The 15,098-nt window shown below is 37.6% G+C and overlaps 1 protein-coding gene across 2 annotated transcripts in view; it reads left to right on the plus strand.

The window, feature by feature from the left end:
* Nucleotides 1-15,098, plus strand: part of Taf4b (TATA-box binding protein associated factor 4b) — a 117,891-nt gene that overhangs the window by 38,522 nt on the left and 64,271 nt on the right. For both annotated transcript variants that reach the window (XM_087592589.1, NM_001426974.1), the window contains 3 exon segments: nucleotides 4,986-5,103; nucleotides 5,664-5,775; nucleotides 13,040-13,209. In XM_087592589.1, the coding sequence (XP_087448715.1) occupies nucleotides 4,986-5,103; nucleotides 5,664-5,775; nucleotides 13,040-13,209 (400 nt within the window).

A 15,098-nucleotide genomic window follows, 5' to 3' on the forward strand; every position in this document is an offset into this window, starting at 1 on the left:
TGGAATTTTGATGGGGATTGCATTGAATCTGTAGTTGGTTTTTGGTAAAATGGCCATTTTTACTATATTAATCCTACCAATCCATGAGCATGGGAGATCTTTCCATCTTCTGAGATCTTCAATTTCTTTCTTCAGAGACTTGAAGTTTTTGTCATGCGGATCTTTCACTTGCTTGGTTAGAGTCACCCAGAGGTGTTTTATGTTATTTAGGAATATTGTGAAGGGTGTCATTTTTCTAATTTCTTTCTCAGCCTGTTTATCCTTTGAGTAGAGGAAGGCTACTGATTTATTTGAGTTAATTTTATACCCAGCCATTTTGCTGAAGTTGTTTATCAGCTTTAGTATTTCTCTGGTGGCACTTTAGGGGTCACTTAAGTATACTATCATATCGTCTGCAAATAGTAATATTTTGACTTCTTCCTTTCCAATCCCTTTGACCTCCTTTTGTTGTCTGATTGCTTTGGCTACTGCTTCGAGTACTATATTGAATAAGTAGGGAGAGAGTGGGCAGCCTTGTATAGTCCATGAATTTAGTGGGATTACTTCAAGTTTCTCTCCATTTAATTTAATGTTGGCTACTGGTTTGCTGTATATGGCTTTTACTATGTTAAGGTATGGGCCTTGAATTCCTGATCTTTCTAGGACTTTTATCATGAAGGGGTGTTGAATTTCGTCAAATGCTGTCTCATCATCTTAAGGAGGTGATCATGTGTTTTTTCCCTTTGAGTTTGTTTATATAGTAGATTACATTCATGGATTTCCATATAATGAACCATCCCTGCATCCCTAGGATGAAGCCTACTTCATCTTGATGGATGGTCATTTTGTCGTGTTCTTGGATTCAGTTTGCAAAAATTTTATTGAGTATTTTTGCATCGATATACATAAGGAAAATTGGTCTGAAGTTCTCTTTCTTTGTTGGTTCTTTGTGTGGTTTAGGTATAAGCGTAATTGTGGCTTCATAGACCGAATTGCATAGTGCTTCTTCTGTTTCTATTTTGTGGAATAGTTTGGACAGTATTGGCCTGAGGTCTTCTATGAAGATCTGATAGAATTCTGCTGGGTTCTTCTTGGTTGGGAGACTTTTAATAACTGCTTCTATTTCTTTAAGAGTTATGGGATTGTTTAGAGGGTTTATCTGATCCTAATTTAACTTTGGTACTTGGTATTTGTCTAGAAAATTGTCTATTTCATTCAGATTTTCCAGTTTTTTAAAAAAATTTACTCAGATCCTGTTATGTGTTCATTTCTGATTTTGTTAATTTTGATACTCTCTCTGTGCCCTCTGGTTAGTCTGGCAAAGGATTTATCTGTCTTGTTGATTTTCTCAAAGAACCAGCTCCTGGATTTGTTGATTTTTTTTTTTTTTTTTTTTTTTGGTATAGTCCTTTTTGTTTCTACTTGATTGATTTCAGCCCTGAGTTTGATTTTGTTCTGCCTTCTACTCCTCTTGGGAGTATTTGCTTCTTCTTCTTTTTTTTTTTAATATTTTTATTTATTTATTATATATGAGTACACTGTAGCTGTCTTCAGACACCAGACGAGGGCATCAGATCTCATTACAGATGGTTGTGAGCCATCATGTGGTGGCTGGGATTTGAACTCAGGACCTCGGGAAGAACAGTCAGTGCTCTTAACCACTGAGCCATCTCTCCAGCCCCGTATTTGCTTCTTTTTGTTCTAGAGCTTTTATTTGTGCTGTCAAGCTGCTAGTGTAAGGTCTCTACAATTTCTTTTTGCAGATACTCAGAGCTATGAGTTTTTCTCTTAGCACAGCTTTCATTGTGTCCTATAAGTTTGGGTATGTTGTGCCTTCATTTTCATTAATTCCAAAAAGTCTTTAATTTCTTTCTTTATTTCTTCCTTGACCAAGTTATCATTGACTAGAGTGTTGTTCAACTTCCATGTGTATGTGGGTTTTCTGTCATTATTGTTGCTATCGAAGACCAGTCTTAGTGCACAGTGATCAGATAGGATGCATGGGGTTATTTTAGTCTTCTTGTACCTGTTGAGGCCTGTTTTGTGAGCGATTATATGGTCAATTTTGGAGAAGGTACCATGAGGTTCTGAGAAGAAGGTATATTCTTTTGTTTTAGGATGAAATGTTCTGTAGATATCTGTTAAATCCATTTGGTTCATAACTTCTGTTAGTTTCTCTGTGTCTCTGTTTAGTTTCTGTTCCCATGATCTGTCCATTGATGAGAGTAGGGTGTTGAAGTCTCCCATATTATTGTATGAGGTACAATGTGTGTTTTGAGCTTTAATAAGGTTTCTTTTATGAATGTAGGTACCCTTGTATTTGGAGCATAGATATTTAGGATTGAGAGCTCATCTTGGTGGATTTTTCCTTTGATGCATATGAAGTGTCTTTCCTTATCTTTTTTGATAACTTTTTGTTGAAACTCGATTTTATTCTATATTAGAATGGCTACTCCTGCTTGTCTCTTGAGACCATTCGCTTGGAAAGTTGCTTTCCAGCCTTTTACTCTGAGGTAGTGTCTGTCTTTGTCTCTGAGGTGTGTTTCCTAGAGCCAGCAAAATGCTGGATCCTCTTTACATATCCAGTCTGTTAGGCTATATCTTTTTATTGAGTAATTGAGTCCATTGATGTTGAGAGATATTAAGGAACAGTGATTGTTGTTTCCAGTTATTTTTGTTGTTAGAGGTAGAATTATATTTGTGTGTCTCTCTTCTTTTGATTCTGTTGCAAGGAGATTACTTTCCTGCTTTTTCTAGGGTGTAGTTTCCCTCCTTGTTTTGGAATTTTCCATCTATTAGCCTTTGTAGGGCTGGATTTGTAGAAAGATATTGTGTAAATTTAGTTTTGTCATGGAATATCTTGGTTTCTCCATCAATGTTAACTGAGAGTTTTGCTGGATATAGTAGCCTGGGCTGGCATTTGTGTTCTCTTTGGGTCTGTATGACATCAGCCTAGGATCTTTTGGATTTCAGAGTCTCTGGTGAGAAGTCTGGTGTAAATGTGATAGGTTTGCCTGTGTATGTTACTTGACCTTTTTCCCTTACTGCTTTTAATATTCTTTTTTTGTTTTGTGGGTTTGGTGTTTTGACCAGAGGAATTTCTTTTATGGTCCAATCTATTTGGAGTTCTGTAGACTTCTTGTTGTTTCTGGCCTTCTCTTTCTTTAGGTTAGGGAAGTTTTCTTCTATAATTTTGTTGAAGATATTCCTGGCCCTTTAAGTTGGGAGTCTTCATTGTCTTCTATACCTCTTATCCTTAGGTTTGATCTCCTCATTGTGTCCTGGATTTCCTGGATGTTTTGAGTTAGGAGCTTTTTGTATTTTACATTATCTTTGACAGTTGTATGGATGTTTTCTATGGTATCTTCTGCCCCTGAGATTCTCTCTTTTATCTCTTGTATATTCTATTGGTGATGCTTGCATCTGTGACTCCTGATCTCTTTCCTAGGTTTTTCTATCTCCAGGGTTGTCTCCCTTTGTGCTTTTTTCATTGTTTCTATTTTCATTTTTAGATCCTGCATGTTTTTTTTTTCAATTCCTTCCCCTGTTTTGTTTTTTTTTTCCCCTGTAATTCTTTAAGGGATTTTTGTGTTTCCTCTTTAAGGTCTTCTACTTGTTTACCTGTGTTCTCCTATATTTCTTTAAGGGAGTTATTTATGTCCTTCTTAAAGTCATCATCATCATAAGATGCAATTTTTAAATCCAAATCTTGCTTTTCTTGAGTGTTTGGATATCCAGTATTTGCTGTGGTGGGAGAACTGCCTCTGATGATGCCAAGTAGTCTTGGTTTCTGTTGCTTAGCTTCCTGCATTTGCCTCTCACCATTTCCTTGTCTCTGGTGTTAGCTTGTTTTGCTGTCTCTGACAGTGGGTCCACCCTCCTGTAGGCCTGTGTGTCAGCACTCCTGTAGACCTGTTTCCTTTCAGCCAGATCTGGGAACAGAGAGCTGCTCCTGGGTTTGTGTGACCTGAAGCTCCAGGCAGTTTGTTGTTGAAGAAGAGTTGGTCTTACCTCTGCTCTCAGGTGTGTAGGCACGTTTGGTGACTGGCTTTCAGCTCTTGGTGCAGCAGGCAGAAACCCGAAGGATCCTGCCCCTGACAGCTCCTACAGTTCTAGGCAGGTTCCTCTTGGGCCAGGAATGTGATCGGAAGTAGGGTCTCCCCTGAGCTCCCAGGGTTGTTTGTACTTCTGAGGGTCTAGCCCTCTCCCCTGTGGGATTTGGATGCAGGGAGCTGTGGGACTGGTTCAGTTCAGCTTCGGGCACATACAGAAACCAAAAGTGTCCTGTCCCAGACGACTTCTGCCTCTGTGTGTCCTGAGGCCACCAGGCAGGTCTCTTTGCATGGAAGAATTGGTCTTACCTCTGCTCTCAGGTGTGTAGGCACCCTTGGTGCCTGGCTTTCATCTCTAGGTGCAGGCAGAAACCCAAAGCGTCCTGCCCCTGACTGCTCCTAGGTCCCTGTGCCCAGAGGGCACTAGGCAGGTTCCTCTTGAGTCAGAAATGTGGGCAGAAGTAGTTGTCTCCTCTGAGTTTTCAGGAGTGTTCGCAGTTCTGAGGATCCAGTTCTTTCCCCCATGGGATTTGGGTGCAGGGAGCTGTGGGACCAGTTCAGTTCAGTTCAGTTCAGTTCAGTTCAGTTCAGTTCAGGTCCAGGCCCAGGCAGAAACCAGCAGGTTCCTACTGCTGACTGCTCCTATATTCCTGTATCCAGGGCCACTATGCAGGTTTCCCTTGGGTCAGGAATGTGAGCTGAAGTGGCAGTCTCCCCTGACCTCCTAGGATTGTCTGTACTTCTGAGAGTCCAGCTCTCTCCCCAGTGGGATTTGGGTGCAGCCTGAGATCTTGTCTTAATAAAATAAAAAAGTTAAATTTTATGTAGGCATTCTTATTGTTCTAGCTAGAGGTATAAATAGCTGAACAACCCCAAATTATTAAAAATAGAAGCTCTTGTTCATTGCTACAGCATGCTTCCTTGAGTGACCGTAATGAGCTCTCATTGTTTCAGATAGTCCAGCAGCCTTCAGTAGGCAATGCCAATCATGTGATCTCCATTTCCCATTCCTCACCATTGAGCTCTCAGACCTGTGGGCAGAAGGCACCAGTGACTGCTGTAATGCCTACTGGTAAGTTCCCTCCGTACCTGCTGGCAGTCCTATGTCATCCCAGTGCGTCTGGAGCATGGTGGGACTTACACCTGCTGTGTTAAGGGAAGAGAAATTGAGAGGACGAAATGATCTGTTACAGTTACATAAACAGTACATTTTAGGCATAGATTGTTTCAAAATAAACGACTGCTTAAAGTATTATATTATTATATAAACCATTCTAGAAGTGTTATGTGTTAATATGTGTTAATAATATATGTTAATGATACATGAATATAAGTGAAATATTAACAGTTGCCTTTCACACATGACGTTTTTGTACTGATGCTAAATTTTAGACAATTTGAGACTACATAAAAACATAATCCAGAGATGTTTATAAGCTGGTTTCTTATGCAGGGTTTACATTTATTAGCCTATTTAAATTTAAACATAGTTCTGGGCAGCTTAAGACATTTCTTTTAATTATTTTGTATTTACTAAAAACTATTCTGAATTTTTCTTAATGTGACATAATTGCCTTTGTAGGGGGTGGGGGAGGGTGTTCTATATTTTTCTTTCTTGTTTTGTTTTTCCAGCTTCCATCATAAAGCAAATTAGTCTGCCTGGAAATAAACTTTTGTCGCTTCAAGCTCAAACAACTTCTATTCAGAACAATAAAATAAAAGAAAATGGACCAGCATGCTTCAGGTAAAGAAAATCAGTAGTTAAAACTTGGTCTGATATGTGGAAGTAAAGTTTCAGGGGAAAAAATGTTGTAAAGAATGATGTCTAAATAAACAGATTTGAATGCCTTTAAAATATTCTAATAAGAGATAGCCCTGGTTTGTTTCCTAGCACCCACATAGCAATTCATAACCTTTTGTAACTCCATTTCTAATGGATCTAGTGCCCTCTCCTGGCCTTCTACATACATGCAACTCGTAGACATAATGTGGGCAAAACAACCATATACATTAATAAAATTAAAAATTTAAAAATTTCTTACAGTATAAATTACTGAGTATAATTTATATATTGTACATGCTTTTTTAAATGCATTTTGAAAAACCTGTTTAGTAGTCTACAAATCCCTCCCTCCATAACCCCAACCCCTTTTTCTCAGAGAGGGGGAAGCCTCCTCCCTTCCCCTGTACCATGAAACCCAGCAGGAGTAAGCACATCCTTTCCCACTGAGGCCTAACCGAGCAGTCCAGGAAGGGGAGGGGGATCCAGTGTCAGTCTTTGCACTGCGGTTCAGTTTCTGTGATATTCTCAGGTTTCACCCATTTGCCGGCAAATTTCATGATGTCTTTGTTTTTAAAAGCAGAATAGTATTCTATTGTATAGATGTACCAAATTTTCTCCAGAATTTCAAGTCTACATTAAGATGTTTGATCCATTTCTTTTTTGATTGAGTTCATTTTCTTAGAGATTAAGAGATAAGGATCACTTTCATTCTTCCATTTGTGGATAATCAGTTCCTAGCACCATTTGTTGAAATGGCTGAATTTTCTACAGTGTTTATTTTTTTGGTGTCTTTTTTTTTTTTTTTTAAATGAGGTGTCTTTAATTTTTGCACTAAGATTTTCTTAAATGATACTTCTTGGTGATTTGGGTTATATGTAATCTTACACCTATTACACTGTATTAAGAAATTAATATAGAGTTTAGTTTTGAAACAGCATTACTGCTACCTTAGTCCAAATGAAACTAAAATCAGACTCTTTTTTTTTTCTTTTTTCTTTTTTTTTCGGAGCTGGGGACCGAACCCAGGGCCTTGCACTTGCTAGGCAAGCGCTCTACCACTGAGCTAAATCCCCAACCCCTTAAAATCAGACTCTTAATGTTGACTTGTATTAACTAAGAAAGAAGTCGTATGTGATGTTCGGCCACCTTGACTAATCTAGATTGCATTTCACAATATTTGATACCTGCTTTGTTGTTGTTGAGAGATACCTGGTCAATCTAAACTTTTGTTGTGAATTTGTGACTTTTTCACTATAAAAAAATCACATTTTGCATTTAGCTTCTTGGTGTATCTGGGATGAAAGTTGGAAGTTGTGTGGTGTTTAAAACACCAGAGGGCACCAGAGATTCAGGCTTCATCGCAAACAAAGTAATAATGTTATGTCATGTGTTGTATTACTTCTAAATTTGATACTCAGTTTTTTTCATAGTGCAAAAGGAATCAAGTTCTTTAATATACTTTAGGCTGTGTTTACCTTTAAACGTATGCATCTTGTTCTGTGTGCCATGTGTCATGCATATAAATACATCAGTAGTATGTATTGTATATATAAATACATCAATAGTATGTATGGTTTATATAAATACATCAGTAGTATGTATGGTTTATTTGCTGCTAATACATGTCTTATCATTTTAGGATAGCGATTTTTAAAAAGAGCCAAAAAATGTCGGGTGGCCAAACCAGCTCTCCCACCTTTGAGCTGGTAGAGAGAGATACATCATGGTAGCTAGGCTCACAAGAGACAGTCCAGAAAAAGATGGCAGCCGAATGCCTGTCATGCTGCATGGGAAGCTATGCATAGTGTCTTAGAAATGACACCATGAAGTCTTTCAAAGCTGTTAAATATTAATCTGTATAGAAAATTCTTTACTGTTTCCATATCTTTGTTTTTGAGTAAGTTTATTGCTTATATAGCAATTAAAAGAACAAATATAAGTAGCAGCTAAATGCCATCATCAAATCAGATCTTACAGCACCCAGCAGAAATGGCTATGGAAGGCCTGATAGTCATACAGGGGTAACCAACTGAGAATCCTAGACAGAGCAGACAGTGTTCTCCTTGAATAAGCTCCCAGCTACTCAATTCCACTGAAGGGATTTTTATAACATTAGATAACCAATTGTAGCCTCCGTTAGAAATATTTTACCTTTCAGCTGTTCTCAAGGGTGCAGTGCTTTTAATATCTTAGGCTTCTTTCTTCTTGTCAAAAATGGAGGACGCCAACCTGCCCCAGCAGGGTCGTGAGCACTGGGCTAAGCGTGCATGAGTCTGAGGTTGGGGTCCCATTTTGCTTTCAGAGTTTGTATTTTCCACCAAGGACATACAGCGCATGGTAGTTTACTAATAAAATTTGTATGCAGACCTAGTTTATCATAGTAAATAATGTTCAGGAAAAGTTATTTTCGTGCTTACACATAAAGTAAATTGATGAAAAACTTTAGAAGTGAGCACACAGTGAACAAAGGTTAAAAGCTATGAGGCCTGAGTTAGGTTTATTGGTCAGGCCTATTGCCAAGAAGAACCAAAGAGGTTGGTAACTGTTGTGATTCATGCTACAAACTTCTTAGCAGAACCAGGTGAGAAGTAGAGATAGAGGAAAGGACTAATGGATACTTTTGAAAGCACCTCAACATTATATAGATCAGCAATTCAGAACTACCCAGTGAACTGCTAAACGTCTGCATCCAGGCCTGGAGACAAGAAAGGACTGAAATTTGTTTTGGAAATGTTTTAAAGTATTTTGACAGTCACCACAGTTTAATAAGTACCTACTGCTCTCAAATGTAATCTGAAGAAAAGAATTTCAAAACCTGTTCGTTCAGGGTGTTGCACAGTATTGGTAAAGTGAAAGGAAGAGGCTCACAGTGCATTGTAGGTAGGGAGGCTTTATGAGGAGAGAGGCTGGCAGGGATTCCTTTCTTTAACTCATTTTTAAATTTCATATGGCTTACATTTAAAGTTATTTATCATGATAGCCTTTTATTTCATTCTTCAAAATAATATTCATGCTTAATTTCTAATATAGTCTTAGCATCTCATGGCTTTCATTCAAGAACACTTGATATTCCTATCAAGTTTTATTCTCATTTTTTAGATGGGATGATAGATGAGTAGAAATGGGAAGAGTCATACAGATCACAGCCTTACAAACTCTTAGGGCAGAGCCTGAGACCTTGGTGTCTACCTCACATTCCTAAGTGTGCTTCATATTACCTAGGTGTGTGTGCTTTTTAAGGAATAAACCAGGGCCGATGATTACATACATAAATACACATACACATACATACACACACACATACATACACACATACATACACACACACACACACATACACACACACACACACACACACACACACATATATATATATATATATATATGGTTTTGAGGTTTTTTTGTTTTGTTTTGTTTTTTGTTTTGTTTTGTTTTTTTGCTGCTGCAGTGCGCTTTGCCTGCCTGTAGAACAAAGTGTTGTAAACATGTTAGCAGAGGGTAAGCTGACTTACGATGTTTGGTAGAGCAAGTATGTTAAATGCATTCAATTTCAGAAGCTTAGAGTTTACAAAGGACTTATTGGGAATGTCACCTCCATCGTAAGTTAAGGAACATGTGGACTTCCTATTTGTATGATAGAAATTTCCTCTTAGTCCTCAGTCTAATGGCGGGGACTAGTATTTTCCCCTTTTACTGAAAGTACAGTTTCAGAGACTTTGAAACTTTAGTTTACTTAGTAATTGGTAGAGTCAGGATTACCGAGACAAAGTGATTCAGAACTGCCATTTTCTCCTAGTTTCTCCTGCTTATTATATTGTCCTAGGCTAGCACATTATTTTAAGGCATATAAAAAATCTACAAATATCTACATGCAAGTTATATACTGCCTTGTTAGGAATATGATAAATAAAGCTAGGTCTTTTTGGAAATTGAGACAAAAACATTGAACATTAGATTAGATTCCATATTAAGGTCTGTTATAATTGGCAAAAATATGTTCTTAGAAGTTCGAAAATACCAATTTGAGAAGTAATTGAAATATTTAAAAACAAATTAGGCAGATGTTTTAAAAGTTAGTATTTAAAGTTAATCTAGCTTATAGATTGGGCTTTGGCAAAAAATCAGAGATCAAGGCAAATTGAAGATTAGACAAGAAGGCAACCTTAAGCAGAGGTTAGAAGCAGGAGGAGCTGTTGATAATGATAGAAGAGAGAGGAAGTGGAAAAACTAGGGTCCTTATTTCAAGTGGATTGGGATAGGAATATAATTCTATCTCCTAAGGAAGAATTAGTCTAATGCAGAGCTTAATGGTAGAAAAATGTAAGCAAGTAGACATTAAGAAGTAAGTAGTTGGGGTGAAGAGATGGCGCAGATGTTAAGAGCACTGGCTGCTCTTCCAGAGGTCCTGAGTTCAATTCCCAGCAACCACATGGTGGCTCACAACCATCTGTAATGGACATCGGATCGATGTCCCCTTCTGGTGTGTTTGAAGACAATAGCAGTGTACTCACATACATGAAATAAATAGATAAATCTTTAAAAAAAAAAAAAGAAGTAGTTAACTTTATCAAAAGCAAACTGATTAATGAGTTTCCGAAGACAGACTACACAACAAGTGGGTAGTACCTAGTTTGTGTAATGTGATACTCCACAGATTCTTGAAGGCTTTTTATTAAGGTACTAAGTTTTCTAAGTGTCTTTAAAATAATAGTCCATTTCACACAATACCTCTGTTAGAAGGCCCTGCATTACCCTTGAAGCCTTGGCTCAGTGACTTCCACTTTGTTCCTTTAAAATGAAATAAAACCAAAACAGGATCACAAACATTCCTGGACATGATAGCTCTGCCTTTGTCCTGTTCTTTCTTGCTTTTGTTGACAGTGCTGCTGCCCATGTGCCTTTGCTTTCCTTCTGTCTGCCCCTTTGATTCCTTCTTTTTGCCCTCCCTCAATAGAGGTCCTCCCTGCTCCTGTGGGAGTGCTTACCAGTAGCTGTACCCAAAGAGATTGTGGTTAGGTTGGGAGAACAAGTAGTTATTGGGTAGTCAAGTTCCTATTTATTTGTCAGAAAGAGCTTATCTTTGAATTAAATTCTAGTACTGGTGATTGAGCTTGTAATACATAGAACTGATCTCTAAAGCTGGTTTGAGTTCCTCTTAGGAACTATACAGGCACTCTTAAGAGAAAAACAAGATGCTTTTTACAGGATGCAAACAAGTCTCAATTGTGAGCGTTCAATCTTGTTTCTGTGTCATAACTTTTACCTATGTATTTATTTTTAAAGATTTATTTTATCTTCTGTGTATGGGTGTTTTGCCTGTATCTAGGTAAGTGTAGCACGTGTGTGTGTGTGTGTGTACACAGTGTTCACTGAGCTGTCCAAATCCCTGCAGTAAAAGGCAGCTGTAACCTGCCGTGTGGGTGCTGGAAACCAAACCGCAGAGCTATCTCTCCAGATGCCTAAACTTTTCATTTATTTATAATTTCAATTTTCTGAAATTATAATACATAATTTACCTTCTTCTAGTCCTTCCCACATACCCCTGACCTTGTACTATCTCAAAATAATGGACTTTTATCACACACACACACACACACACACACACACACACACACACACACACACACCCCTAAATATATAAATTCAACCTGCTTGGTCTGTATGGTTGCCTGTAAGAGTGTGATCTGCAGGCTGGTCCCCCCTGTTCCAGTCCACCTGTGAAATCTATTTTATTTCCCTTTCCTAGGGAGATCCATGTGGTCCCCCCACTACCACTACCACCACCCTTGAGCCCTCCTTGTTATTTAGCCTTTCTGGGTCTGTGGACTGTAGCATGATTATCTCTTACTTACAACTAATATCCGTTTATAACTAAGTACATATAACGTGTTAGTTTTTCTGTATCTGGGTTAACTAACTCAGGTTGTATTTTTTTTCTAGTTCTACCCACTTGCCTATATATTTCATGCTGTCATTTCTTTTTTTTTTTTTAATAGCAGAGTAATACCTTACCTTTAATATACTGCTTTTTAAAGGTGGACATCAGGGATTTTCATTTCTTAAATATTTGATAATTATAATTTGTTCTTTATACAAATCATCATCATAAGGGATGTATAATTTAAGAATCTGTGTGACACAGAGTTTGTGATGTGTCATTTGCCCATTTGTCACTATGGGACACGTTTTAATATATATCAAACTTTTGTATGATAGTATGAGAATCATGAACAACTAGACTGTTATTACATATGGCGGGAAGGGTAACCTGAGGAAATTTTACTGTATTCTCTTAAGTACACATCTTCATGTTAGTTCTACAGCCAAATAGCAACCCTATGAGATTAACTGCTGTAAAGCAAGGATCCTAAACCTATTTCATGTTTGGTTTTGTATGCTCATGTATAGAATTTTTTAATATTTTGCTTATAGGTCCTTTATAGCCCATTTCTTAAGGGTATGTTTTAATGTATTCATCTTGTAAGAGCAAGAATGTAAAAAATTAGAATCATAAAAACAAAATTAATTTTAAAAATAGATTTCAGAATAGCTAGACAGATAAATAGTTTCTCAAGGGATTTTATGGGATGGGACCTTTTGTGACCTAGTGTTTCTGCCACTACAAAGTGAACAGTGGAGTGCACACGGGAAACCTGAGGGGCTGTTAACATCCTGGATGAGAGCAAAGCTGGTTTTCATTTCCTTGCCTTTCACGGTAGAGGGTTTGTGGGTGGCTTGGGTAAGTCCAGACCGCACTTAGTGTCTCACTTACTGCAGAGGAGAAGATAAGTTCTGCACCACACGACAGTTCTGATTTCTCCTCCAGGGGCACACTCTTGTGCGTAGTGATGTCAGTTTAGTTTTAAAAGCTTTAAGGAGAAAGATGGACATTTTTAAATTCACTTCACTGGGTGAACTCAATAAAATAATGTTGTTATTTATAAGAGTGATTTTGTTTTCTTTTGTTCCCTCCCTCCCTCCCTCCCCGCTATGCAGCAGACTGAGCTTGAACTGGCTCTGTAGCCAATGATGACCTTTTATTCTTGGCTCTCCTGCCTCTGCTTCACCAATACTGGGATTGCAGAGGGCACTACCATACTTTGCTAAGACCTTATGTTTCTTTGCACTCTGAAACTATGTATATATATGAATGCATGTGCATGTGCGTGTGCATGTCCACACACACACACACCCTTCCCAAAACTCTAACTTTTTCTCCCTTTAGAGGGGAAGATGACATCAATGATGTGACTTGCATGGCAGAGGTCAACCTTGATGAGGAAAATGCCTGCATCTTAGCAACACATTCTGACTTTGTTGGCAAACTCATTCAGTCATGCAAAGACGAACCTTTTCTTCTCATTGGAGCTCTACAAAAGAGAATTTTAGACATTGGTAAGTATAGAATCATGATTATTGACCCAATAGGAATGTTTGTTGAGGGGAAGTATTATTTAAAGAGATGGTCTGGGACTCTAAAAATGTTCTAAGATTTCTTCAATATTACAGAATAAAGCATTTTATTGAAAAAATCATTGCAACAGCCTTTTGTTTCTGGTTAGATAATATAGCTTAATAATTTATTCATTCTTATGACAAGCATAATAGAGATACATATTTTTACACAAATATTTAATGTGAACTTATTTTTAAAATCTTACCTCTTGTTGGCTTTTAGATATGTGTGTATACAAATAAAAGTTTATGTTAGATACTGAGGTCATAAATTATAGGAGTACCCAATGAGGGTCAATTTTTTTCTCGTATCAACCTGAAAATTTAATTTTTACTTTTATTGTAGAAGAAAGCTGAGCTAGAATTCTAACATTTTTCTCTAGGTGCAGGATGGTTTTTAGGTAGCTGCAATGAGTGGAAGAAAATGGAAGATAATGTACTCATTATTTGGAACTAAATTTCAATTTGTGAAAGACTATAAGACCTCATATTAAATATAACAATAGACAAGATTAGAAATTTTGTATGAATTGTACCATATTTGATCTACTTCATAATTAACATGAATATTTTATGTATGGTATGTTGAATACTTTAAGGCCATATTGTCTGTCTTTAGTGAGGAATTAGCAGTAGTTTCTCCTGGTTAGTTTTTGTTCAGCTTGACACACCTAGAGTTACATGGGGAGAGGAGCCTCTGTTGAGAAAAATCTTAACCATCAGTGAGTGCCACATTATCCAAAGCATTGATTCAGCTCTTTTTCCCTTCCACATTTTATTTTTAGTTTGATTAAAATCTTTATTAAATGATTGCTTTCAGTTTTAAAAATGTTAAATATTGTTTTTAATGCTGTGTACATGTGTCCTGTGTGTGAGTTTATGCATTGGTGTGTTGTACCTGCAGTGGCCAGATGTGTAGAGTCCCCCTAGAGCTGGAGTTACAGGTGATTGTGAGCTTTACAATGTGAGTGTTTGGAACTCACTCTGCAGTGTTCCTAACTACTGAGCCATGTATTAATCCCTGTGTGATCATTTTCTCAAGGTTTGAAGAAAGGTTAAGATACTAATGAACAACATTTGCTTACATATGTCTAGGTGATAGGGCCACTTTGTGCCACAGCTACTGAACTCTCTTGGTCCAGACCAAAGCAAACATGAACTTCATATGAACAAATGAACAGGACTGTTTGTTATTGGGCCCTGACTTCCATACAGAATACTGCAGCCGTGAAGGCTTTGATAACTTGTAATTTTTGACACTGTTCTGGAGTAGGGAAGTCAGGGCCTTCTTGGTGATCCTTGGACAGCTTTCTTTAATGTTGAACCCTCATGGGATTTACCTTATTCTTTATGAATTAGTTAAACCCAAAGGTCTCCATTCCAGTTACCCTAACTGAATCATGGAGAGTTTCTGCATGCATTTTGGGAAGGTATAAACTTCTATGTGGTTGATTCCTATAAAATCAGAGAGATGAGTTTTGACCTGTTGGCTATAGTTTGGCAACCTCTGTTTTAGGAAACATTGGAAAACTATTTCTATTTTCAGTTATTAATGAAACACAAACAATATAATACAAAATGTAAACTGTAAAAATTCTTTGAATTATCTAAGCTTAAAGGAGAAAGCCAAGAAGTGAATGTTAATTTATTTCTAGAGATATTTTCTGTTTATAATAAAATTCCTTCTGAGGTATCATCTGAGGCCATTCCTTAAAAGTAGAAATTATGCCTTCCACCTCACCATCTAACAGCAGGCAGGAAAGCTGGCCCTGTTCTTCAACAGATTCTGCACCTCACCTAGGGAGTACAGCTGAGCTGGCCCTGATGGT

This window comes from Rattus norvegicus, chromosome 18, assembly GCF_021556685.1.
Source record: "Rattus norvegicus strain SHRSP/BbbUtx chromosome 18, alternate assembly SHRSP_T2T, whole genome shotgun sequence".
NCBI lineage: Eukaryota > Metazoa > Chordata > Mammalia > Rodentia > Muridae > Rattus > Rattus norvegicus.